This window comes from Pristiophorus japonicus, chromosome 8, assembly GCF_044704955.1.
Source record: "Pristiophorus japonicus isolate sPriJap1 chromosome 8, sPriJap1.hap1, whole genome shotgun sequence".
Lineage (NCBI taxonomy): Eukaryota > Metazoa > Chordata > Chondrichthyes > Pristiophoridae > Pristiophorus > Pristiophorus japonicus.
This window is the reverse complement of record NC_091984.1, coordinates 50,786,323-50,812,351: the sequence shown is the minus strand read 5'-3', so window position 1 is coordinate 50,812,351 and position 26,029 is coordinate 50,786,323. Positions and strand designations below refer to the sequence as shown.

Here is a 26,029-nt window from a genome sequence, read left to right as displayed (position 1 = left end):
CTCATGAGAATCATTGCAATGCAGAATTTGGTGATGGTGATGAAATGTGATGTCAGTGATGATTTTGATAGCGGTGGTGCTTTTGTTGTGCATATGCTGTGTGTAGCGCTGGAATAACCTCGTGACCCTAGCACGCCCTTCTCCTCTAATAACCTCATTTATGTTTTGCAGCTCAGCCAGCAGCATGGCCCCACGCAAGACCACTGAGCCGAGAAGGTGAGGGCACGGGGCCGGACGATCCTCCATCTGGTGCTGAGGAGCCTCGATTCTTGCCCGTGGATCAGCTGGGTCCCTTCTCTACGGATGACAGTGCAGACTTTGAGGAGCCAGCATTGCCAAGCTCCATAATGCAGTCCACACCAAAAACATCTAGTGCTCCTGCGGCCATTCCCACCTCCACCGTGGAGGTACAGGGCCCATTCATCTTGCCACAGGGCACGCGAGGTATCTCCAGGACGGCGCCGACCAAGCAGAGATTGGCTCGACGTGGCAGGTCTGCTCCACGAGCGGCAGATCTGAGCGGGGACATGGTAGACTTGTCCAGGAGGAGTGTTGATATACGTCAGCAGACCCTACAAACAATGGTGGTCATATCCCAACAGATGGCCATCATGACGGAGTACGTGTCGCGGATGGCGGAGGCCCTGGAGGTGATAGCCAGGAACACTGGTGGCAGAGGCCTCCCAGTGGTCCCGGAGCGCGGCACTGCACCCCAAGGTGCCGTACCCCCATTGCCAAAGACACGACAGCCAGGAGGAAGATCTTGCTTCTGGCTCAGAGCACGTTCCCACCTCGGGACGGTCCTCTCCCGTATCCATCCAACCAGCGGTTCTGCCATCATCCCCCCCCAATGAAGCAGTGCCTGAGGAGCTCCTCGGCCAGGCAGCTTGGAGTCAGGAGGGGAAGGGGTAGATGAGGGGAAGAGAAGCGGGGGTGGGGGGGAAGGAAAGTGAGGTGCATGGCCGCAGGTGTTGTCTTGGTCATATTTTTATGTTGTTGGTGCTATTTTGTTGGGAGGTTTGGAGGAACGGTGGAGGGGGCTATCTTGTTTTGCATTTGTGTTCTGTGTTGTTGGTAATGTTGACCATTTGATTGATCTAAATGTTACAAGTTTGTTGTGGGTTGGGTGGGGGTGGGGTGGAGTGTTTTTTACAGTTATAATTATGATTTCATACAAATGTTCTCATTAAATGTTTTTTATTTAACATAACCTTGTTGCGCATTGTCTCAGATAGCTGCACCGTTACACACTGGTGATTCCTTAACATGAAAGGGGATAGTTAAACTTAACATGAATCAATTTAAACTTTAACTGTCACCAAGGTGATGAACACCATTGATGTATGAGCTGCAGACATAGAAAATAGGTGCAGGAGTAGGCCTTCGGCTCTTCTAGCCTGCACCGCCATTCAATGAGTTCATGGCTGAACATGCAACTTCAGTACCCCATTCCTGCTTTCTCGCCATACCCCTTGATCCCCCTAGTAGTAAGGATTACATCTAACTCCTTTTTGAGACACAGCAGTGTTGCAGCTTTTGTAAATACCAGCAATGTTATTTCAAGCAAAGCGCTCATTTATGAGCTGCTGACGTAAGAGTCTTGCAGCTACGTAGCCACCATGGGCCCAATTCTGCGGTCTAGAGGGGGGCGGGGGCATGACTTCAGCATCAGCTGATTGTCTGGCTCGAGGTCAGCGTCCACCTCCTTGTCCTCCTCTTCCTCTCTCTCCTGAGGTGGACCGCCAGCCCCTTCTGGCAATTCTTGTCCCCTCCTGATAGCCAAGTTGTGCAGCATGGAGAACAGCACAACAAATTAAGCTACCTGCTCAGGGTCGTATTGAAGCTCGCCTCCTGAGTGGTCCAGGCATCTAAAGCGCTGCTTAATGGTTTTCTTGACAATATTGCATGTGGCTCTGTAGCTTTTGTATCGCTTCTCGGCTTCTGTCAGGGTGTTACAAGGCGGGGTCATCAGCCAGATGGCGAGGCCATATCCTTTGTCACCAAGCATCCAGCATTGACCTTGTGGCTGACTGGTAAACATGTCAGATACAGCACTCTCATGCAGGATGTGAGCATCATGGATGCTGCCCGGAAATTTTGCATTAACTGCCATAATAATTTGCTTGTGGTCAACAACGAGTTGCACATTCAGGGAGTGGAATCCCTTTCGGTTCTGAAAAACCTCTGCATCCTGAACAGGTGCCCGCATGGCGATGTGTGTACAGTCTATTGCTCCCTGCACCTTGGTGAAATTAGCAATTCGGTAGAGTCTATGGGCCCAAGTTTCGAGCCGCGCCTAGAACGGCGCAGTCCTGACCTGGACGCCCGTTTTTCGCGCCACAAAGTGCGCCTAAAAAAACCCTCCAGATTCTCCACCTCCCTGCAGGTCCTCTGGCCCCCGGCGCAGCGCAGCAGGAGCTGTAGGGGGCGGAGCTAGGTCCCTGCGCCGAAAACATTGCCGGGACCTCTGCACATGCGCGCTACAGTGGGCGCGCATGTTCAGTAGCTCCAGGCGCCCAGAACTGTGTGGGAGGGGCCGAAGCATGCAGCCCCTAGCCCTGGCCGAATGGCCTCACTGGGGCTGCGTGCATAAGGCTCCTCCCACGGCCAGCTCCTGCTTCCTCCCGACCCGACTCCCGCTTCCCGCCTCCGAACCGGACCCGACACCGACCTGACTCCCGCTCCCCCCCGCGGACCCGACCCGACTCCCGCTCCTCCCCACCCCCCGCACCGGACCCGACACTGACCTGACTCCTGCTTCCCCCTCCGCCCACGGACCCTCCCCGCCTCCCGCTTCCCCCTCCGCCCACGGACCCTCCCCGCCTCCCGCTACCCTCCCCGCCCCCGCACCGGACCCGACACCGACCCCACTCCCGCGCCCCCGGACTGGATCCGACCTCCCTCTCCCCGACCTCCCTCCCTCCCCCCAACCCGACCTCCCTCCCACCCCCCCCCCCCCGACCTGTGCTCCGACCTCCCTCCCTCCCCCCCAACCCGAACCGACCTGTGCTCCGACCTCCCTCCCTCCCCCCCCTCCCCCCACCCCGAACCGACCTCCCTCCCACCACCCCCCCGACCTGTGCTCCCCCTACCTGTAAATCTGGTGCTGGGGACGGGCCCGTTCAGCCTCCTTCCCCCCCCCCCCCCAATCTCCTTCCCCCCCACAATCTCCTCTTCCCCCCCGCCAATCTCCTTCCCCTCCACAATCTCCTCTTCCCCCCCGCCAATCTCCTTCCCCTCCACAATCTCCTCTTCCCCCCCCCCCCAATCTCCTTTCTCCTCCCTTATCCCTCCCCCTTCTTCCTCATCCCTCCCTCTTCCCTCCCTCCCCTCGCTGTCAGAAACACAGACACTGACAGACAGAGAATGAGAGACACACACAGACAGACAGAGAGATAGAGACACTGACAGAGACACACTGGGGAGGGCTCCCGGTGCTGCAGTCGGTAAGTAGAAAATGTTTTATTTATTGATTTTTAAAAAAATTATTTCTTATAAATTTTTTTTGATTGATTTATTGATGTATTTATCATTTATTATTGATGATGGCTCTTTATTTGTAAAACTGAAGTGTTTAATGTTTGTAAACTTCCCTTTAAACCCCACCCCCCCTCCCCCACCATTCCCTACACCTGATTTGTAACCTACGCCTGATTTTCTAAAGTGTAGACAAGGTTTTTTCGAGCGTACAAAAATCTTCACTTACTCTATTCTAAGTTAGTTTGGAGTAAGTTTTCTCTCACAAAACTTTGAAATCAGGCGTAAGTGGCCGGACACGCCCCCTTTTGAAACAAAAAATTCTGTTCCAAAGTGAAACTGTTCTAACTGACTAGAACTGGAGCAAACTAAATGACGAGAATTCCGATTTCTAAGATACTCCATTCTACACCAGTTGCTCCTAAAAATCAGGAGCAAATCATGTGGAAACTTGGGGCCATAGAGCCCTCTCAGTGTGTGCCTCCCTGGTCATAGGGAAGCTGATAAAGTCCATCCTGCCTGCGTAAAGGACTTCAGTGACCTGTTGAATGCAGCACTGTGTGGCATACTGAGATATACCGTAAATGTTGCCAGCTGAGGTCTGAAAGGAATCCGATGCGTAGAACATAGAACCATAGAAAATAGGTGCAGGAATAGGCCATTCGGCACTTTGAGCCTGCACCACCATTCAAGAAGATCATGGCTGATCATTCACCTCAGTACCCCTTTCCTGTTTTCTCTCCATACCCCTTGATCCCTTTAGCCGTAAGGGCCATATCTAACTCCCTCTTGAATATATCCAATGAACTGGAATCAATAACTCTCTGCGGTAGAGAATTCCACATGTTAACAACTCTCTGACTGAAGAAGTTTCTCCTCATCTCAGTCCTAAATGGCTTACCCCTTATCATTAGACTGTGTCCCCTGGTTCTGGACTTCCCCAACATCGGGAACATTCTTCCTGCATCTAACCTGTCCAGTGCCGTAAGAATTTTCTAAGTTTCTATGAGATCCCCTCTCATTCTTCTAAACTCCAGTGAATACAGGACCAGTTGATCCAGTCTCTCCTCATATGTCAGTCCTGCCATCCCGGGAATCAGTCTGGTGAACCTTCGCTGCACTCCCTCAATAGCAAGAATGTCCTTCCTCAGATTAGGAGACCAAAACTGAACACAATATTCCAGGTGAGGCCTCACCAAGGCCCTGTACAACTGCAGTAAGACCTCCCTGCTCTTATACTCAAATCCCCTAGCTATGAAGGCCAACATACCATTTCCCTTCTTCACCGCCTGCTGTACCTGCATGCCAACTTTCAATGACTGATGAACCATGACACCCAGGTCTCGTTGCACCTCCCCTTTTCCTAATCTGCCGCCATTCAGATAATATTCTGCCTTCGTGTTTTTGCCCCCAAAATAGATAACCTCACATTTATCCACATTATACTGCATCTGCCATGCATTTGCCCACTCACCTAACCTGACCAAGTCACCCTGCAGCCTCTTAGCGTCCTCCTCACAGCTCACACCGCCACCCAACTGAGTGTCAACTGCAAACTTGGAGATAATACACTCAATTCCTTCATCAAAATCATTAATGTATACTGTAAATAGCTGGGCTCCCAGCACTGAGCCCTGCGGCACACCACTGGTCACTGCCTGCCATTCTGAAAAGGATCCGTTTATCCTGACTCTCTGCTTCCTGTCTGCCAACCAGTTCTCTATCCACGTCAGTACATTACCCCCAATACCATGTGCTTTAATTTTGCACAACAATCTCTTGTGTGGGACCTTGTCAAAAGCCTTTTGAAATACTCCACATCCACTGGTTCTCCCATGTCCACTCTACTAGTTACATCCTCAAAAAATTCCAGAAGATTTGTCAAGCATGATTTCCCTTTCATAAATCCATGCTGATTTGGACTGATCCTGTCACTGCTTTCCAAATGCACTGCTATTTCATCTTTAATAATTGAATCCAATATTTTCCCCACTACGGATGTCAGGCTAACCAGTCTATAATTACCTGTTTTCTCTTTCCCTCCTTTTTTAAAAAGTGGTGTTACATTAGCTACCCTCCAGTCCATAGGAACTGATCCAGAGTTGATAGACTGTTGGAAAATGATCACCAATGCATCCATTATTTCTAGGGCCACTTCCTTAAGTACTCTGGGATGTAGACTATCAGGCCCCGGGGATTTATCGGCCTTCAATCCCATCAATTTCCCTCACACAATTTCCCACCTAATAAGGATTTCCTTCAGTTCCTCCTTCTCATTAGACCCTCGGTCCCCTAGTATTTCCGGAAGGTTATTTGTGTCTTCCTTCGTGAAGACAGAACCAAAGTATTTGTTTAACTGGTCTGCCATTTGTTTGTTCCCCATTATAAATTCACCTAAATCTGACTGCAACGGACCTACATTTGCCTTCACTAATCTTTTTCTCTTCACATATCTATAGAAGCTTTTGCAGTCAGTTTAATGGACCCAAGTTTCGGGTCGCACCTAAAATGGCGCAGCCCGGACCTGGATGCCCGTTTTTCGCGCCAGAAAGTGCGCCTAAAAAAAACTTACCTATTCTCCGGCTCCCTGCAGGTCCTCTGGAGCTGGGCGCGGCACAGCACGAGCTGTAGGGGGCGGAGCCAGGTCCCTGCGCTGAAAACAGTGCCGGGACCTCTGCACATGCGCGCTACAGTGGGCGCGCATGTGCAGTAGCTCCAGGCGCCCAAAACTGTGGGAGGGGCCCGAAGCACACAGCCCCCAGCCCTGGCCGAATGGCCTCACTGGGGCTGCGTGAATAAGGCTCCTCCCACCCGACCGGACCCGACCCCCGCTCCCCCCCCCCCCCCAGACCTCCGCGACTCTCCCCTCACCACCCCCCAGGACCTCCGCCACTCTCTCCCATCCCGCCCCCCCGACTCTCCCTCTCCCCCCGCCCCCCCCCCCCCCCCCGAGACCCGATGCCACCTATCTGTAAATCCAGCCCGAGATCTTGGGCCCTGCCGTTCAGCCTCCTTCTCTCCCTTACCACCCCCCCCTCTCCTTCCCTCCGCCCTCCCCTCCCTCCCTCCCTCCTCCTCCTCCCTCCCTTCTCCCCCTTTACCCCCCCTCTCCTCCTCCCTCCCTTCTCCCCCTTTACCCCTCCTCTTACCCCCACCTTTCCCCCCCTCTTCCCCTTCTCCTCGCCCCTCCCCCCCCACCCCCCCTTCTCTCTTCCCCCCACTTCTTCCCCACCCCCCTTCTCCCCCTCCCCCCCACCCCCCTTCTCCCCCTCCCCCCCCTGTCAGAAACACAGACACTGACATACAGAGAGTGAGAGACACACACAGACAGACAGAGAGATAGAGACACTGACAGAGACACACTGGGTGGGGGCTGTCCCAGCACGCTGTTGGAGGACTCCCGGTGCTGCAGTCGGTAAGTAGAAAATATTTTATTTATTGATTTTTAAAAATTGTTTTAAATTTTTATAAATTTCTTTTGATTTATTGGTTGATTTATTGATGTATTTATCATTTATTATTGATGATGGCTCTTTATTTGTAAAATTGAAGTGTTTAATGTTTGTAAACTTCCCTTTAAACCCCCCATTCCCTACACCTAATTTGTAACCTACGCCTGATTTTCTAAAGTGCAGACAAGGTTTTTTGGAACGTATAAAAATCTTCACTTACTCCATTCTAAGTTAGTTTGGAGTAAGTTTTCACTGCCTAAACTTTGAAAACAGGCGTAAGTGGCCGGACACGCCCCGTTTTGAAAAAAAAATTCTGTTCCAAAATGAAACTGTTCTAACTGACTAGAACTGGAGCAAACTAAATGCCCAGAATTTGAATTTCTAAGATACTCCATTCTAAACCAGTTGCTCCAAAAAAACAGAAGCAACTCAGGCCGAAACTTGGCCCCATAGTTCCTAGCAAGCTTCCTCTCATACTCTCTTTTCCCCCTCCTAATTAAACCCTTTGTCCTCCTCTGCTGAATTCTAAGTTGCTCCCAGTCCTCAGGTATGCTGCTTTTTCTGACCAATTTATATGCCTCTACCTTGGATTTAGCACTATGCTTAATTTCCCTTGTTAGCCACGGTTGAGCCACCTTCCCCGTTTTATTTTTACTCCAGTCAGGGATGTACAATTGTTGAAGTTCATCCATGTGATCTGTAAATGTTTGCCATTCCCTATCCGCCGTCAACCCTTTAAGTATCATTCGCCAGTCTACACTCGCCAATTCACGTCTCATACCATCGAAGTTACCTTTCCTTCAGGACCCTAGTCTCTGAATTAATTGCGTCACTCTATCTTAATAAAGAATTCGATTATATTATGAATGAAGTAGAACGAAAGTGCCGCAGTGACCTTGACTTCGCTGGACAGTGCTGGCAGGCTGCACATCTCCACCGATGAACTGGCATATCTCTCTGATAACCTCTTTGTGGAAGCGCAGTCTCCTAAGGCACGTGTTATCGGACAAGTTCAGGTAAGACCGCTTCTCCTTGTAAGTGCGTGGGGTGTAAGGTCTCGTCCTCCTCAGCAGTCTGGCATGTCTTAAATTAGGCACATAATGCTGTTGAATATGCCTTCTGCCATCTCTAGTCTGCAGCATGTGCGTGGTCATCAAGACAGGCTGAGAAATGACAGGCCCCATTCCAATAATTATCAGTCTAATACCTATTGTTCACAAACAATAATTTTTCCCACTAAGACATCTAAACTAAATTCCAATCGTCCACAGTATGATAAGATGCTTGTTGAGATGTTCAAATCACCTTAAAAGAACTCCACAGTACATCAAAACTCCCCAGAATTTGAAGCAGCCTTTTAAATGAAGCGACCTGCGATGTACAAAATGGCGTCCATACCGCTGTGATTAGTTCAGGTGAGAGCAGCTTTTTCACAGCGGTTTTTTCGGTGATAAATATTTTCGGCGATAAATATTTTCGGCGACGTGCGAGAGGTGCCAAAAGTAATGCTCGCCGATATTTTGGGAGTTAGTTTCGGCAATTCAAATCTTTACAACAAAAAAAAGTAGCCGGGCGGTATTATTATTTCTCGGCGTTAATTACATGCCAAAAGTAACGCCTGGTGATAAGTGATCGATACATGGGCGTTAGTTTCCATTTTATGCCTAAATGGGCGATATCTGGGCATTATACCTCATCTGAGCGTTAAAGTGGACGTTAAGTGGGTGGTATCGATGCAAAGAAAGTGGAAAGTCCAGCCCTATGTCATTTTACAGGTTTTTTCTGTCCTCACACATTACTTTTCCTCCCATCTTTGTATCATCAGAAAACTTGGCTACGTTACACTCAGTCACTTCTTCCAAGTCGTTAATATATAGATTGTAAATAGTTGGGGTCCCAGCACTGATCCCTGCGGCACCCCACTAGTTACTGATTGCCACCCGAGAATGAACCATTTATCCTGACTCTCCGTTTTCTGTTAGTTAGCCAATCCTCTATCCATGCCAATGTATTATCCCCAACCCTGTGAACTTTTATCTTGTGCAATAACCTTTTATGTGGCACTTTGTCAAATGCCTTCTGGAAGTCCAAATACACCACATCCACCGATTCCCCTTTATCCACCCTGTTCGTTACATCCTCAAAGAACTCCAGCAAATTTGTCAAACACGATTTCTCCTTCATAAATTCATGCTGACTGCCTGACCGAATTATGCTTTTCCAAATGTCCTGCTACTGCTTCTTTAATAATGGATTCCAACATTTTCCCAACCACAGATGTTAGGCTAACTGGTCTGTAGTTTCCTGCTTTTTGTCTGCCTCCTTTTTTAAATAGGGGCATTACATTTGCAGTTTTCCAATCTGCTAGAACCTTCCCAGAATCCAGGGATTTTTGGCAAATTACAATCAATGCATCCACAATCCCTGCCGCTACTTCTCTTAAGACCCTCGGATGCAAGCCATCAGGTCCAGGGGATTTATCCGCTTTATGCAAAGATAAGTTGTATTGTTCAAATTAAGTAAGTCCAATCATAACTGCCATTCTGTATTATTGTGAAATGAAGTAGCTTATTGAATCGTATCAGACCTTGTCGTTCCAAGTTTGCTTAGTCTGCTTTCAGAGTGATTAAAGGAGGACACGAATATGTAGTTCAAATCACCATGGGGGTGCTAAGTAGCTGTAAGGCAGTGTAAGTCAACTCCCTTAAAAAAGTAAGATGCTTAGATCACTAATGAGAGCAACATCACTGAATGAGAAAAATTATCTATAACAGACCTGCATTTGTATCGGTGTCCTCTCTCCATCTGGCTCTCTGCTAACCTGGAGCCAGGGAAACCAATTCTCCACAGTTATTGCCAGATGTGTCAGAACTTGCAGATACAGTGGTATCTTGGCAGGTGCGGCCAATTAGATTCTGCTGACTGTTGATCATCCTCAAATACCTTCTTTCATCCAGTATCATTTAAAGCATGAAATACTGTGATTGAGTGTCTCCGAAAACCATCTAGCATGAAGGTTAGTGAGACCTTCATATATCATATTCATGCCATCAGTCTGCTGTCACAATCTCCCTTATACTGAAATGTAGATAAAGCAAAGAATGTGTACCTTTGTCTGTAGATGTGGGTTGGAGTACCTCCCAGTGGGAGTGGCACCTGGCCGTGGAGACTTGCAACAGGGCAAATTAGATAGAAAATAATGAACACCATAAAAGTTTGCCACAAACACAAATTATTATTAAATTGGACCCTTAGATTTTTAACTAATCTCATTCATAAATGATTGATTAAAAAGTCACTCTGTTGACATAAACCTTGATTATGGTAGCCGAGTAGTTTATAGTACTAGACTAGCAACCCAAAGGTTCAGATTCAATTCCCAGCATGGCAAATTGTGAAATTGAGCTCAATAAATTTGATATTTTGTGGACTAGCACGAGAAAAAAATACATGAAAGCTCACTAATGTTCTACAGTCCCACGCTATATGTTGACTCTAAATGCCCTCAGAGCAAAACAAATACACCGTTTTGAGTACTGTTGAGGGGGATGACTCATCAGGGGAGGGCAGCAGCAGCCAAGTTCATTGCACCGTGGCTGGCTCTGCTGCACAGGAGGGCAGGAAAAAGAGTGGGAGAGTGATAGTGATAGAAACATAGAAAATAGGTGCAGGAGTAGGCCATTCGGCCCTTCTAGCCTGCACCGCCATTCAATGAGTTCATGGCTGAACATGCAACTTCAGTACCCCATTCCTGCTTTCTCATCATACCCCTTGATCCCCTTAGTAGTAAGGACTACATCTATCTCTTTTTTGAATATATTTAGTGAATTGGCCTCAACAACTTTCTGTGGTAGAGAATTCCACAGGTTCACCACTCTCTGGGTGAAGAAGTTCCTCCTTATCTCGGTCCTAAATGGCTTACCCCTTATCCTTAGACTGTGACCCCTGGTTCTGGACTTCCCCAACATTGGGAACATTCTTCCTGCATCTAACCTGTCTAAACCCATCAGAATTTTAAACGTTTCTATGAGGTCCCCTCTCATTCTTCTGAACTCCAGTGAATACAAGCCCAGTTGATCCAGTCTTTCTTGATAGGTCAGTCCCGCCATCCCGGGAATCAGTCTGGTGAACCATAGCTGCACTCCCTCAACAGCAAGAATGTCCTTCCTCAAGTTAGGAGATCAAAACTGTACACAATACTCCAGGTGTGGCCTCACCAATGCCCTGTACAACTGTAGCAACACCTCCCTGCCCCTGTACTCAAATCCCCTCGCTATGAAGCCCAACATGCCATTTGCTTTCTTAACCGCCTGCTGTACCTGCATGCCAACGTTCAATGACTGATGTACCATGACACCCAGGTCTCGTTGCACCTCCCCTTTTCCTAATCTGTCACCATTCAGATAATAGTCTGTCTCTCTGTTTTTACCACCAAAGTGGATAACCTCACATTTATCCACATTATACTTCATCTGCCATGCATTTGCCCACTCACCTAACCTATCCAAGTCGCTCTGCAGCCTCATAGCGTCCTCCGCGCAGCTCACACTGCCACCTAACTTAGTGTCATCCGCAAATTTGAAGATACTACATTTAATCCCCTCGTCTAAATCATTAATGTACAGTGTAAACAGCTGGGGCCCCAGCACAGAACCTTGCGGTACCCCACTAGTCACTGCCTGCCATTCTGAAAAGTACCCATTTACTCCTACTCTTTGCTTCCTGTCTGACAACCAGTTCTCACTCCATGTCAGCACACTACCCCCAATCCCATGTGCTTTAACTTTGCACATTAATCTTTTGTGGGACCTTGTCGAAAGCCTTCTGAAAGTCCAAATATACCACATCAACTGGTTCTCCCTTGTCCACTCTACTGGAAGCATCCTCAAAAAATTAGAGAAGATTTGTCAAGCATGATTTCCCTTTCACAAATCCATGTTGACTTGGACCTATCATGTCACCTCTTTCCAAATGCGCTGCTATGACATCCTTAATAATTGATTCCATCATCTTACCCACTACCGATGTCAGGCTTACCGGTCTATAATTCCCTGTTTTCTCTCTCCCTCCTTTTTTAAAAAGTGGGGTTACATTGGCTACCCTCCACTCGATAGGAACTGATCCAGAATCAATGGAATGTTGGAAAATGACTGTCAATGCATCCGCTATTTCCAAGGCCACCTCCTTAAGTACTCTGGGATGCAGTCCATCAGGCCCTGGGGATTTATAGGCCTTCAATCCCATTAATTTCCCCAACACAATTTCCCGACTAATAAGGATTTCCCTCAGTTCCTCCTCCTTACTAGACCCTCTGACCCCTCTCAGATCCGGATGGTTGTTAGTGACCTCCTTAGTGAATACTGAACCAAAGTACTTGTTCAATTGGTCCGCCATTTCTTTGTTCCCCGTTATGACTTCCCCTGATTCTGACTGCAGGGGACCTACGTTTGTCCTTACTAACCTTTTTCTCTTTACATATCTATAGAAACTTTTGCAATCCGCCTTAATGTTCCCTGCAAGCTTCTTCTCGTACTCCATTTTCCCTGCCCTAATCAAACCCTTTGTCCTCCTCTGTTGAGTTCTAAATTTCTCCCAGTCTCCGGGTTCACTGCTATTTCTGGCCAATCTGTATGCCACTTCCTTGGCTTTAATACTATCCCTGATTTCCCTTGATAGCCACGGTTGAGCCACCTTCCTTTTTTTATTTTTACGACAGACAGGAATGTACAATTGTTGTAGTTCATTCATGCGGTCTCTAAATGTGTGCCATTGCCCATCCACAGTCAACCCCTTAATTCGCCAATCAATCCTAGCTAATTCACGCCTCATACCTTCAAAGTTACCCTTCTTTAAGTTCTGGACCATGGTCTCTGAATTAACTGTTTCATTCTCCATCCTAATGCAGAATTCCACCATATTATGGTCACTCTTCCCCAAGGGGCCTCGCACAACGAGATTGCTAATTAATCCTCTCTCATTACACAACACCCAGTCTAAGATGGCCTCCCCTCTAGTTGGTTCCTCGACATATTGGTCTAGAAAACCATCCCTTATGCACTCCAGGAAATCCTCCTCCACCGTATTGCTTCCAGTTTGGTTAGCCCAATCTATGTGCATATTAAAGTCACCCATTATAACTGCTGCACCCTTATTGCATGCACCCCTAATTTCCTGTTTGATGCCCTCCCCAACATTACTACTACTGTTTGGAGGTCTGTACACAACTCCCACTAACGTTTTTTGCCCTTTGGTGTTCTGCAGTTCTACCCATATAGATTCCACATCATCCAAGCTAATGTCCGTTCTAACTATTGCATTAATCTCTTCTTTAACCAGCAATGCTACCCCACCTCCTTTTCCTTTTGTTCTATCCTTCCTGAATGTTGAATACTCCTGGATGTTGAGTTCCCAGCCCTGATCATCCTGGAGCCACGTCTCCGTAATCCCAATCACATCATATTTGTTAACATCTATTTGCACAGTTAATTCATCCACCTTATTACGGATACTCCTTGCATTAAGACACAAAGCCTTCAGGCTTGTTTTTTTAACACCCTTTTTCCTTTTAGAATTTTGCTGTACAGTGGCCCTTTTTGTTTTTCGTCTTGGGTTTCTCTGCCCTCCACTTTTCCTCATCTCCTTTCTGTCTTTTGCTTTTGTCTCCTTTTTGTTTCCTTCTGTCTCCCTGCATTGATTACCATCCCCCTGCCATATTAGTTTAACTCCTCCCCAACAGCACTAGCAAACACTCCCCCCAGGACATTGGTTCCAGTCCTGCCCAGGTGCAGACCGTCCGCTTTGGACTGGTCCCACCTCCCCCAGAACCGGTTCCAATGCCCCAGGAATTTGAATCCCTCCCTGCTGCACCACTGCTCAAGCCATGTATTCATCTGCGCTATCCTGCGATTCTTACTCTGACAAGCACGTGGCACTGGTAGCAATCCCGAGATTACTACTTTTGAGGTCCTACTTTTTAAATTTAGCTCCTAGCTCCTTAAATTCGTTTCGTAGGACCTCATCCCTTTTTTTTAAACCTATATCGTTGGTACCAATGTGCACCACGACAACTGGCTGTTCTGCCTCCTTTTTTAGAATGTCCTGCACCCGCTCAGAGACATCCTTGACCCTTGCACCAGGGAGGCAACATACCATCCTGGAGTCTCCATTCCCTATCTGGCTGTGGACCCTTCACCTGCGGTAAGACCAACTCGCTACACGTGCTACTCACGTCATTCTCAGCATCGTGGATGCTCCAGAGTGAATCCACCCTCAGCTCCAACTCCGCAACGCGGTCCGTCAGAAGCTGGAGGCGGATACACTTCCCGCACACGTAGTCGTCAGGAACACTGGAGTCATCCCCGAGTTCCCACATGGTACAGGAGGAGCATAACAAGCGACCGAGCTGTCCTGTCATGACTTAACCCTTAGATAGGCAACAACAATGCTAAAGTTTACTCACTGTTATAGAAGAGAAGAAAGAAAAACTACTCACCAATCACCAGCCAATCACTTACCCCCTTGGCTGTGACATCACCTTTCTGTTTCTTTCTACTTCTTTTTTGCCTTCTCCCTGTAGCTGCACAAGTACGCCTTTTATAGGCCTCCGACCCCGGACTCGCGCCTCACCAACTGCTGCCACCTCTCGCTGCCGCTGGGCCTTTTATCGGCCCCCAACCCCGGACTCGCGCCCCACCAACTGCCGCCTTTTCTGCGGCCGCAACCGAGACTCCAGAATGGTATGTTGCCTCCCTGGTGCAAGGGTCAAGGATGTCTCGGAGTGGGTGCAGGACATTCTGAAAAGGGAGGGTGAACAGCCAGTTGTCGTGGTGCACATTGGTACCAACGATATAGGTAAAAAAAGGGATGAGGTCCTACGAGACGAATTTAAGGAGCTAGGAGCTAAATTAAAAAGTAGGACCTTAAAAGTAGTAATCTCGGGATTGCTACCAGTGCCACGAGCTAGTCAGAGTAGGAATCGCAGGATAGCGCAGATGAATACGTGGCTTGAGCAGTGGTGCAGCAGGGAGGGATTCAAATTCCTGGGGCATTGGAACCGGTTCTGGGGGAGGTGGGACCAGTACAAACCGGACGGTCTGCACCTAGGCAGGACTGGAACCAATGTCCTAGGGGGAGTGTTTGCCAGTGCTGTTGGGGAGGAGTTAAACTAATATGGCAGGGGGATGGGAACCAATGCAAGGAGACAGAAGCAAAAGACAGAAAAGAGATGAGTAAAAGTGGAGGGCAGAGAAACCCAAGGCAAAAAACTAAAAGGGCCACTGTACAGCAAAATTCTAAAGGGTCAAAGTTTAATAAAAAGGCAAGCCTGAAAGCTTGGTGCCTCAATGCGAGGAGTATTTGGAACCCAGGAGAGGGCTCTGAGCTAGTTAGAGTGGGTGAGAGCTCAGATGAACAGGACCCCAAGAAAGAATTCAAAAGGCAGGAGGCAACAGAGCAGAGTAGCACTGGGGTAAGTGTAAACCACAAGGTGATAGGAAGGGACAATATGTATGAATATAAAGGGGCTGCAGGAGGGGTCAAAACTAAAAATCATGATTTAAAAACTAGTATTAAAACACTCTTCCTAATCGCATGCAGCATTCGAAATAAAGTAAATGAGTTGATGGCACAAATCATTACAAAATGGGTATTATTTGGTGGCTATTACAGAAACGTGGTTGCAGGGTGGCCAAGACTGGGAATTAAACATACAGGGGTATCTGACAATTCGGAAAGATAGACAAGAAAGGAAAGGAGGTGGGGTAGCTCTGTTAATAAAGGATGATATCAGGGCAGTTGAGAGAGATGATATTGGCTCTAATGAACAAAATGTTGAATCATTGTGGGTGGAGATTAGAGATAGTAAGGGGAAAAAGTCACTGGTGGGCGTAGTTTATAGGCCCCCAAATAATAACTTCACGGTGGGGCGGACAATAATCAAGGGAATAATGGAAGCATGTGAAAAAGGAACAGCAGTAATCATGGGGGATTTTAACCTACATATCGATTGGTCAAATCAAATCACACAGGGTAGCCTTGAGGAGGAATTCATAGAATGCATACGGGATTGTTTCTTAGAACAGTATGTTACAGAACCTACAAGGGAGCAAGCTATCTTAGATCTAGTCCTGTGTAATGAGACAGGAATAATAAACGATCTCCTAGTAAAAAATCCTCTTGGAATGAGTGATCATAGTATGGTTGAATTTGTAATACAGATTGAGGGTGAGGAAGTAGTGTCTCAAACGAGTGTACTATGCTTAATCAAAGGGGACCACAGTGGGATGAAGGCAGAGTTGGCTAAAGTAGACTGGGAACACAGACTAAACGGTGGCACAATTGAGGAACAGTGCAGGACTTTTAAGGATCTTTTTCATAGTGCTCAACAAAAATATATTCCAGTGAAAAAGAAGGGCGGTAAGAGAAGGGATAACCAGCCGTGGATAACCAAGGAAATAAAGGAGAGTATCAAATTAAAAACCAATGCGTATAAGGTGGCCAAGGTTAGTGGGAAACTAGAAGATTGGGAAAATTTGAAACGACAGCAAAGAATGACTAAGAAAGCAATAAAGAAAGGAAAGATAGATTGCGAAAGTAAACTTGCGCAAAACATAAAAACAGATAGTAAAAGCTTTTGTCGATATATAAAACGGAAAAGAGTGACTAAAGTAAATGTTGGTCCCTTAGAAGATGAGAAGGGGGATTTAATAATGGGAAATGTGGAAATGGCTGAGACCTTAAACAATTATTTTGCTTCGGTCTTCACAGTGGAAGACACAAAAACCATGCCAAAAATTGCTGGTCACGGGAATGTGAGAAGGGAGGACCTTGAGATAATCACTATCACTAGTGGGGTACTGCTGGACAGGCTAATGGGGCTCAAGGTAGACAAGTCCCCTGGTCCTGATGAAATGCATCCCAGGGTATTAAAAGAGATGGCAGAAGTTATAGCAGATGCATTCGTTATAACCTACCAAAATTCTCTGGACCCTGGGGAGGTACCAGCGGATTGGAAAGCAGCTAATGTAACGCCTCTGTTTAAAAAAGGGGGCAGATAAAAGGCAGGTAACTATAGGACGGTTAGTTTAACATCTGTAGTGGGGAAAATGCTTGAAGCTATCATTAAGGAAGAAATAGCGGGACATCTAGATAGGAATAGTGCAATCAAGCAGGCGCAACATGGATTCATGAAGGGGAAATCATGTTTAACTAATTTACTGGAATTCTTTGAGGATATAACGAGCATGGTGAATAGAGGTGTACCGATGGATGTGGTGTATTTAGATTTCCAAAAGGCATTCGATAAGGTGCCACGCAAAAGGTTACTGCAGAAGATAAAGGTACGCGGAGTCAGAGAAAATTTATTAGCATGGACCGAGAATTGGCTGGCTAACAGAAAGCAGAGAGTCGGGATAAATGGGTGCATTTCAGGTTGGAAATCTGTGGTTAGTGGAGTGCCACAGGGATCGGTGCTGGGACTACAACTGTTTACAATATACATAGATGACCTGGAAGAGGGGACAGAATGTAGTGTAACAAAATTTGCAGATGACACAAAGATTAGTGGGAAAGCGGGTTGTGTAGAGGACACAGAGAGGCTGCAAAGAGATTTCGATAGGTTAAGCGAATGGGCTACTGTTTGGCAGATGGAACACAATGTCGGAAAATATGAGGTCATCCACCTTGGGGGAAAAAAAAACAGTAAAAGGGAATATTATTTGAATGGGGAGTCATTACAACATGCTGCGGTGCAGAGGGACCTGGAGTTACTGGTGCATGAATCAAAAAAAGTTTGTTTGCAGGTGCAGCAGGTAATCAGGAAGGCGAATGGAATGTTGGCCTTCATTGCGAGAGGGATGGAGTACAAAAGCAGGGAGGTCCTGCTGCAACTATACAGGGTATTGGTGAGGCCGCACCTGGAGTACTGCGTGCAGTTTTGGTCACCTTACTTAAGGAAGGATATACTAGCTTTGGAGTGGGTACAGAGACGATTCACTAGGCTGATTCCGGAGATGAGGGAGTTACCTTATGATGATAGATTGAGTAGACTGGGTCTTTACTTGTTGGAGTTCAGAAGGATGAGGGGTGATCTTATAGAAACATTTAAAATAATGAAAGGGATGGACAAGATAGAGGCAGAGAGGTTGTTTCCACTGGTCGGGGAGACTAGAACTAGGGGGCACAGCCTCAAAATACGGGGGAGCCAATTTAAAACCGAGGAGAGAAGGAATTTTTTCTCCCAGAGGGTTGTGAATCTGTGGAATTCTCTGCCCAAGGAAGCAGTTGAGGCTAGCTCATTGAATGTATTCAAATCACAGATAGATAGATTTTTTAACCAATAAGGAAATTAAGGGTTATGGGGAGCGGGCGGGTAATTGGAGCTGAGTCCACGGCCAGATCAGCCATGATCTTATTGAATGGCGGAGCAGGCTCGAGGGGCTAGATGGCCTACTCCTGTTCCTAATTCTTATGTTCTTCTGTTCTTATGTCGAGCAGCTAAAGATGAGCAATAATTGCTGCCTTGCCATCAGTGCCTAGATCCCAAGAACAAAATAAAGCAAAATGTAACCTTATTCTATACTGGGCATACTATAATAAATAATACATTGCACCAACCTGTAATATAGCATAATATATTGTACCAACCTTTCATTCTCATTGCTGCTGCCTGTTTGAGAGCTTCTTTGGACCATCCATTTTTCTTTCAAACTCTCTGCGTTTGCAGGTCGATTCGGTGTGCTTCCAGCTTTAATCTGTCCCAGTGCAAAACTGACAACATCAGGATTGTAAGATGAAAGGGCACCATTCTTATCCCTAAAGTAAAGAAAGCACACCCATCATGACTCAGGCACAGAAAGCGGCTAACCTATTATCCTAAGATTTATGAATGGCTACGGTAACAATTAAGGAGCAAGGCTTAATCTAATCTCTACTTTTCCACATTTCTCCATCTGTGGGAAATTCAACCTTTTGGGAGTCTGAAATTCTTTTCAACACTACAACAGATGTACATTTGGAAATAATTTCACAATGTTGCAGTGCCACATCCTACAGCATGGTCTGAACAGATATGTAAACCTAAACTACCTGGATAGTCAGAACCCAAGATGCTAATACACATTTTATAACTTTTTCATGGCAAGTTTTATATTTATAGTGAACAATGTTAATTCTGTAGAATGGAATATCTTTGTACCTAATATAAACATCAAAAATTCCTAAGACAGGTATACCATGGGGTTAATACAGAATAAAACTCCCTTTGATCAGTATCCCCAGCTAAATAAATAGGTAAAGAAAGGTTCCTCCACTCAGCCCTTATCTTAGATCATCTACATCTAAAATCATCTTACAGGCTCCTGATTTAAAAACACTGAACCCTAATGAGATAGAATCATTCCCTAGGTCCCTTTAAATACCATTCAATTGAGAGAAATTACACAATAAATAATCACTCTAGGGTTAGGTTTATACCCTTCACAATGGGCCTTAAATTGTGGCCTCGCCGGGCACATATGATGTGTGCACGCACCCGGCGAGGCCTCGCAAATGCCAGTTCTCGGCGTGCGATGCGCAGAGAACTGGCTTTTCCAATTTATCAAAATTTCTTTTGGCAGATCGCACGCATCCCCGCAGGAAGGATATTGGCGGGGCAGAGATTAGGCTATTTGCCCAATGAATGTCCTTTAAATTCTTATGCCTGGTAAAAGCAGGCATATAATCTACTTTTACCAACGTAAGAGTTTTAAAACATAGAAAAATGTAATTTAATCACTCATTTTTATATTATGAACCATGTTCATTAAGGTCAATTTATTTTTCACCCTATTAAAACACATTAAAAATATTTTTTTTTTTAAAACATAATTACATTGAATTTCAATTAATTTTAAATATGTGAGGTGATTTTTTAAATTTATTGTATTGTGTTTCTTGTTTTAGGGGGGTTATTCTCATTGATAGTAAGGGAGCTCGTAAAAACAGAGCTCCCATTATTATCAATGAGAATACTACCTAGTGATTGGTGGTCCAGGCCTACGTGATTTCAGGATACATATTTCGGAACATTTTCCGGATTCCGGACGACCCCGCCACGGATTGGCCCGGTGTCCGGATTTCGGAACATTCCGAATTTTGGAACTCTGGATTTCGGACACTTAACCTGTAGCACGTTAACAAAGCACAAGACTAGGTTTAAGAAAATTATGGCCGATTTTAACTGCAGAAACTCTTCAACTATAAGATGGCTACAGTACAAAATAGATATATTCTTAGAGGGTGAAAGGGAATGCATCAAAGTAGAGTTCTATGAATAATTAGTGAGATTAAAGCTAACCATAGTGTATGTTGAAGGTGGGGATAGAAACATAGACATAGAAAATAGGTGCAGGAGTAGGCCATTTGTTCCTTCGAGCCTGCACCGCCATTCAATGAGTTCATGGCTGAACAGCTAGGTTAACAGTTTTAAGATCATATTAAGAAATGTAGAAAGTGTAGTAAGGATGTAAAACAGAAGATTAGATGAGCTAATAAATCATAAAATACTAAAATAATATAAAAGGAAATAATAAGGGATTTTATAAACATGTGAAAGTAAAAGAATGGTTAGAGAGTGTAGATGAAAGAGACTATCTAATTGTGGAAGATGAAGGAATGGCAGCAGTATTAAAAGGAATATTTTGCATTGGTTTTTACACATGATAATGGAAGTGAGAACATAAATGTACTAGGAGGATATATAGATCGAACAATTAAAAAAGGAACTCGTTCTAATAAAAAAAACTGAACTGAAGGTGGATAAGTCTCTGTGCCCTCATGACATGCACCCTAGGCTGTTGAATAAAGACAAGAGGAGATAGCAGAGGCTCTGGCCACAAGTTTTCAAATATGCAAATTGAGCTACAAGACTGGAGAGGAGCTGATTTAACATTCTTGTTTAAAATAGAGAGGATGAACTAAGTAACTATTGACCAGACAGTCCATCATTAGTTGTGGGAAAACAAAATTAGCAAGCAATAATTAATCAAGGGCAGCCAGCATAAATTTGTTAAAGGCATGCCTTGTTTGACAAACTTGAGAGTTTTATGAAGAAATGACTATTGAACAGATAAATGAAATGTAGTAGGTATAGTGTATATGGATTTTCAGAAGACATTTGATTCGGCGACTCACTGGAGATTTGTTAGAAAAATTCAGGCATATGATAGAAGAGAAAAAGTAGCAATATGGATTCAAAATAAGTTGTCCAAAAGTAAAAAGTTAGAAAGAAAGATTTGCATTTATATAGCGCCTTTCACGACCACCAAATGTCTCAAAGCGCTTTACAGCCAATGAAGGACTTTTGGTGTGTAGTCACTGTTGTAAGATAGGAAACGAAGTTGGAGTAAATGGGTGTTTCATTGCACTGGAGAATGGTTGGAAGTGGTGTACCTAGGGTTGCCAACCCTCCCCGATTGTCTTGGAGTCTTCCAGATTAGCTAGGAGCCTCCCGGAATGGGGCTTGAATCTCCAGAGCACTGCAGTTAGCAGCATAAGAGAACTATGAACTTTAAATTTAAATCTCCAGGAATACCTCCAACCAGATTTGGCAACCTTAGGTCTACCCAGGGATCAATGCTAGTGTTGCAAACATGTATGGTTCTAAACAACAAACATCATCATCATCATCATAGGCAGTCCCTCGAAATCGAGGAAGACTTGCTTCCACTTAAAAGTGAGTTCTCAGGTGACTGTACAGTCCAATACGGGAATTACAGTCTCTGTCACAGGTGGGACAGACTGTCGTTGAATGAAAGGGTGGGTGGGGAGTCTGGTTTGTCGCTGTATGCGTTTGTTTTCTACATGCTCTCGGCGACAAGATTCGAGATGCTCAGCGCCCTCCCGGATACTCTTCCTCCACTTAAGGCAGCCTTTGGCCAGGGACAACATGGAGGGATAACGGCCCACAGCCACAGGATATTTCTTAAAAGAAATGCAGGCTTTCTGGCTGCAGTAATATTCACAGGGTAGGAATTGTAGAAAAAGTATAATAGGAAGTCTGGGGAGCTAATTGAGTTAAATGATTGCAGATTTCACATCACCATTGTTCATCCTTCGATATCAATGAATATCATCTAACTTTTTGTAGTGAATTCTTTGATAATCGATTAAACCTATTTTTACTCAGAATGAGCATCCACAGATTGAACAGTGGATCCCGGATACACCATGTTGGAAATATTGATTTTTTGGGGGATTTTTTTTTTTTAAATGAGACTTCCTTAGTTGGCATTTACATTCAGCATCAGCAATGGGACAGTTCATAGTAAGAGGTGCCTTCATGGATGGTTTGTCGACATGCTTTCCTATCTTGAGCAAGTTGTTCCCACTTATGGACTTCTACTTTGCTCTGTTGCAGGGTCGCTTTTAAGCAGTCTTTATATCTCTTTTGCTGTCCAAAACAAAATCGCATCCCTGTTGCCAATGCGCCATAAAAATATTCTTCAAGATTCATTCATCAGACATTCGCACCCACATGACCAGAACATCAAAGTCATGTCTCCATGATCAGGGTATCTATGCTTGACACATCAGCTTTTTGAGAAACTCAGTTTCAGGAATCTTGTCTTGTTATAACCTTCGTTGTCTCAGGCAGCTTAAGTGAAAGTGATCCAGTTTCTTAAATTCGCATGCATATGTTATCCAAGCATCACAGGCATAAAGCAGGGTCGTCCCCCGTATACTTTGATCTTGGTCTGCAGGTTGATGCCTCTCTTGTCGCAGAGGTGCTCACGGAGTTTGCAAAAAGCTAACTTTAACGAGTTTGCGGGAAGCTTCCATATCAAGACGTATCTACTGAGGCGTATGAAAGCATGGGCCTTACACTAAACATCCATAAGACAAAGATCCTCTACCAGCCTGTCCTCGCGCACAGCACCTCTCCACCCCCCCGCAGTCATCAAAATCCACGGCGCGACCCTGGACAACGTGGACCATTTCCCATACCTCGGGATCCTCTTATCAACAAGAGCAGACATTGCCGACTAGATTCAACACCGCCTCCAGTGCGCCAGCGCAGCCTTTGGCTGCCTGAGGAAAAAAGAGTGTTTGAAGACCAAGCCCTCAAATCCACCACCAAGTTCATGATCTACAGGGCTGTAGTAATACCCGCCCTCCTGTATGGCTCAGAGGCATGGACCAGTAGATACCTCAAGTCGCTGGAGAAATATCATCAATGATGTCTCTGCAAGATCCTGCAAATCCCCTGGGAGGACAGACACACCAATATTAGCGTCCTCGACAAGGCCAACATCCCCAGCATTGAAGCACTGACCAGACTTGATCAGCTCCGTTGGGCAGGCCACATCGTTTGCCAGACACGAGGCTCCCAAAGCAAGTGCTCTACTCGGAACTCCTTCACGGCAAACGAGCCAAAGGTGGGCAGAGGAAACGCTACAAGGACACCCTCAAAGCCTCCTTGATAAAGTGCAACATTCCCCGATACCTGGGAGTCTCTGGCCAAAGACCGTCCTAAGTGGAGGAAGTGCATTCGGGAGGGCGCTGAGCACCTCGAGTCTCATCGCCGAGTGCATGCAGAAAACAAGCGCTAGCAGCGGAAAGAGCGTGCGGCAAACCAGTCCCACCCATCCTTCCCCTCAACAACTATCTGTCCCACCTGTGACAGGGACTGTGGTTCTCGTATTGGACTGTTCAGCCACCTAAGGGCTCATTTTTAGAGTGGAAGCAGGTCTTCCTCAATTCCGAGGAACTGCCTATGCAGATGATGATGAGAATTCCATCTTGATATCATCATCCAGACAGGGTGTATCTGATCACAGGCTAAAATGTTTGATCACAGATTGTGATGGTAGGTGGACTGTAGTTCTTGCCTGCAACTGGCTTGAAGATTACCACCGTCTTTTTAAGGCAGTATAAGGTGGTTCATAAAAGAAAAACAGAAAATACTAGAAATACTCAGCAGGTCAGGCAGCATCTATGAAGAGAGAAACAGAGTTAACATTTCAGGTTGATGACCATTTATCAAGGTAGTTCATGATTGTTTGCATCATCCTGGGAGTGGGCCACGAGAGCAGTCATCAGCAAGTAAGAGGAACAAGTTCTTGCAGCTCCTTTGTTTGAGCTTGTAGACTAAGGTTGAAGAGCTGCTCATCAGTCTTGAATCTGATCTTGACTCTTATTTCAAGATTATTGAAAGCCCAAGAAGCATAGCACCAAACAAAACACTGAAATGGTACAAGAACACATCTTTGTTTGACACCATATTTAATGGGGAAGGAGATGAAATATATAGCTAACGTTTGACATTCGCACATGGTACTTGCTAAAAAGGATATAGAAGCACTAGAGAAAGTGGAAAAAAGAGATTGACAAGTATGACACCAAAACTGAGAGGGTACAACTATCAGGAAAGACTGAACAGGCTGGGGCTCTTTTTTCTAGAAAAGAGACTGAGGGGTGACTGGATAGAAGTCTTTAAAATTAGGAACGATTGATAGCGTAGACATAGAGAAGATGTTTCCACTTGGCAAATTAAACCTTTTGATTTTAATTTTAATTCCCTGCTTACTTGAGAGGGAGTTTCCCAAGCCCAAAGCTCGAGTAGCATATCCGACCCATCAATCAGTAGAAGAGTTTTGTCTCAGGTTCTGCTGGCCAGCACAGAAGCTAAGCCTGTTTGGAACTGGGGTAATTTTCACAACACAAGCAATGAATGTCTGTGCAAAGAGAATAGTGACGTGTATGATTCACTGTTTTATGCTTTATATGTTCATTAAGTATTTTAACACATGTATTTCATGGGGTTAAATGTAATTGTCATTAATGCTTCAGCTTCAACCAAGCTGTCTTTAGCTCCCTTCTTGTGCTAATGTTTCAGACCCATTTGCAAATCAGAAAATCAAATGTAAATTAGATTAAAGGATTTCAGCAGCCCAAGGCTCACAACGCTGAAGTGTCTGTTTTATTTTCTTTAATTCTGATCACAAGGCAAGGTCACTCAGCTCGGTAAAAGTCCAAAAGCAGCCAAGAAACCTGAACAGTAGAGATGAGATTGCTTTCTAACACCAGCTGAAAATTAATCCGTTTTCTTTTAGATTTATTTTGTTTTCTGCTGCTTTGGAATACAGACATTGTACTGTCCCACCGACAAAGAAAACTGATTTGCATTTTTTTTTCCACCATCTGATCTAAGTGCGAATTATGAAGATTGTTACTTTCGGCAATTTCGTGACTGGCTCCAAACAAGAAGGCTGTCACAAATTCCAGGACAGTCTGCTGTTACAATTCAAGCTTTCTCCCTCAACACTTCAGTCTTGTGTTCACAGCAAAAAGACAATTTCCATAAGCCAGGAATCTCGCATGAGCTGAAACCTGTGCCCTTAGACCGGACATATATTTGTGCGGCCAGGCTTAACAATTAACCCCCAATTGCAAAATAGTTCATTGGCACTCTTATCTCTCAAAAGGCAGAAAATACCATACCAATGAATGGAGATTAAAGCTACTTAGCCAGATTAATTCAAGTTAATTCCTATACAAAAGCAAAATGATACAGCGATTTAAAAACAAATTTACAATCAGTTTACTGTGGTTAATGTATATATATTTACAACAAATTTAAGAATCTAATAAGCAAACAAAACTAGATGCAAATAGAATTTCTCTTTTAGTATGCCTTCTAGATAGAATACTGAAGTGAATGATGCATCCTACTTCATCACAGAGTTCGGATCTCTTGCCAGAAACAATGCTGACCAGCAAAGCTGTAATTAATGCCACAGAATGTCTTTCAGGTTATGATTGTTTCCTTGACATAAAAAGTTTAACAGATTTCACATCTTGTGAGGCAAGGTATTATCATCATCATAGGCAGTCCCTCGAAATCGAGGAAGAATTGCTTCCACTCTAAAAATGAGTTCTTAGGTGACTGATCAGTCCAATAATGGAATTACAATCTCTGTCACAGGTGGGACAGACAGTCGTTGGAGGAAAGGGTGGGTGGGACTGGTTTGCCGCACACTTCTTCCGCTGCCTGCGCTTGATTTCTGCATGCTCTCGGCAACGAGACTCGAGGTGCTCAGCGCCCTCCGGATGCTCTTCCTCCA

General features: G+C 45.3%; 2 protein-coding genes across 4 annotated transcripts in view; one reads left to right on the top strand and one right to left on the bottom strand.

Moving 5' to 3' along the window:
- Positions 1-897, top strand: part of LOC139268519 (uncharacterized) — a 35,171-nt gene extending 34,274 nt beyond the window's left edge. For both annotated transcript variants that reach the window (XR_011594045.1, XM_070886776.1), the window contains exon 3: positions 172-897. Coding sequence is in view for 1 of the 2 variants with exons in the window: in XM_070886776.1 (XP_070742877.1) it covers positions 172-854 (683 nt within the window). In the remaining variant the exon portion in view is untranslated. The remainder of the gene's footprint in view (positions 1-171) is intronic.
- ccdc24 (coiled-coil domain containing 24) overlaps positions 1-26,029 on the bottom strand; it is a 191,937-nt gene that overhangs the window by 103,774 nt on the left and 62,134 nt on the right. For both annotated transcript variants that reach the window (XM_070886772.1, XM_070886773.1), the window contains one exon: positions 18,573-18,740. In XM_070886772.1, coding sequence (XP_070742873.1) covers positions 18,573-18,740 — 168 coding nt within the window. The remainder of the gene's footprint in view (positions 1-18,572; positions 18,741-26,029) is intronic.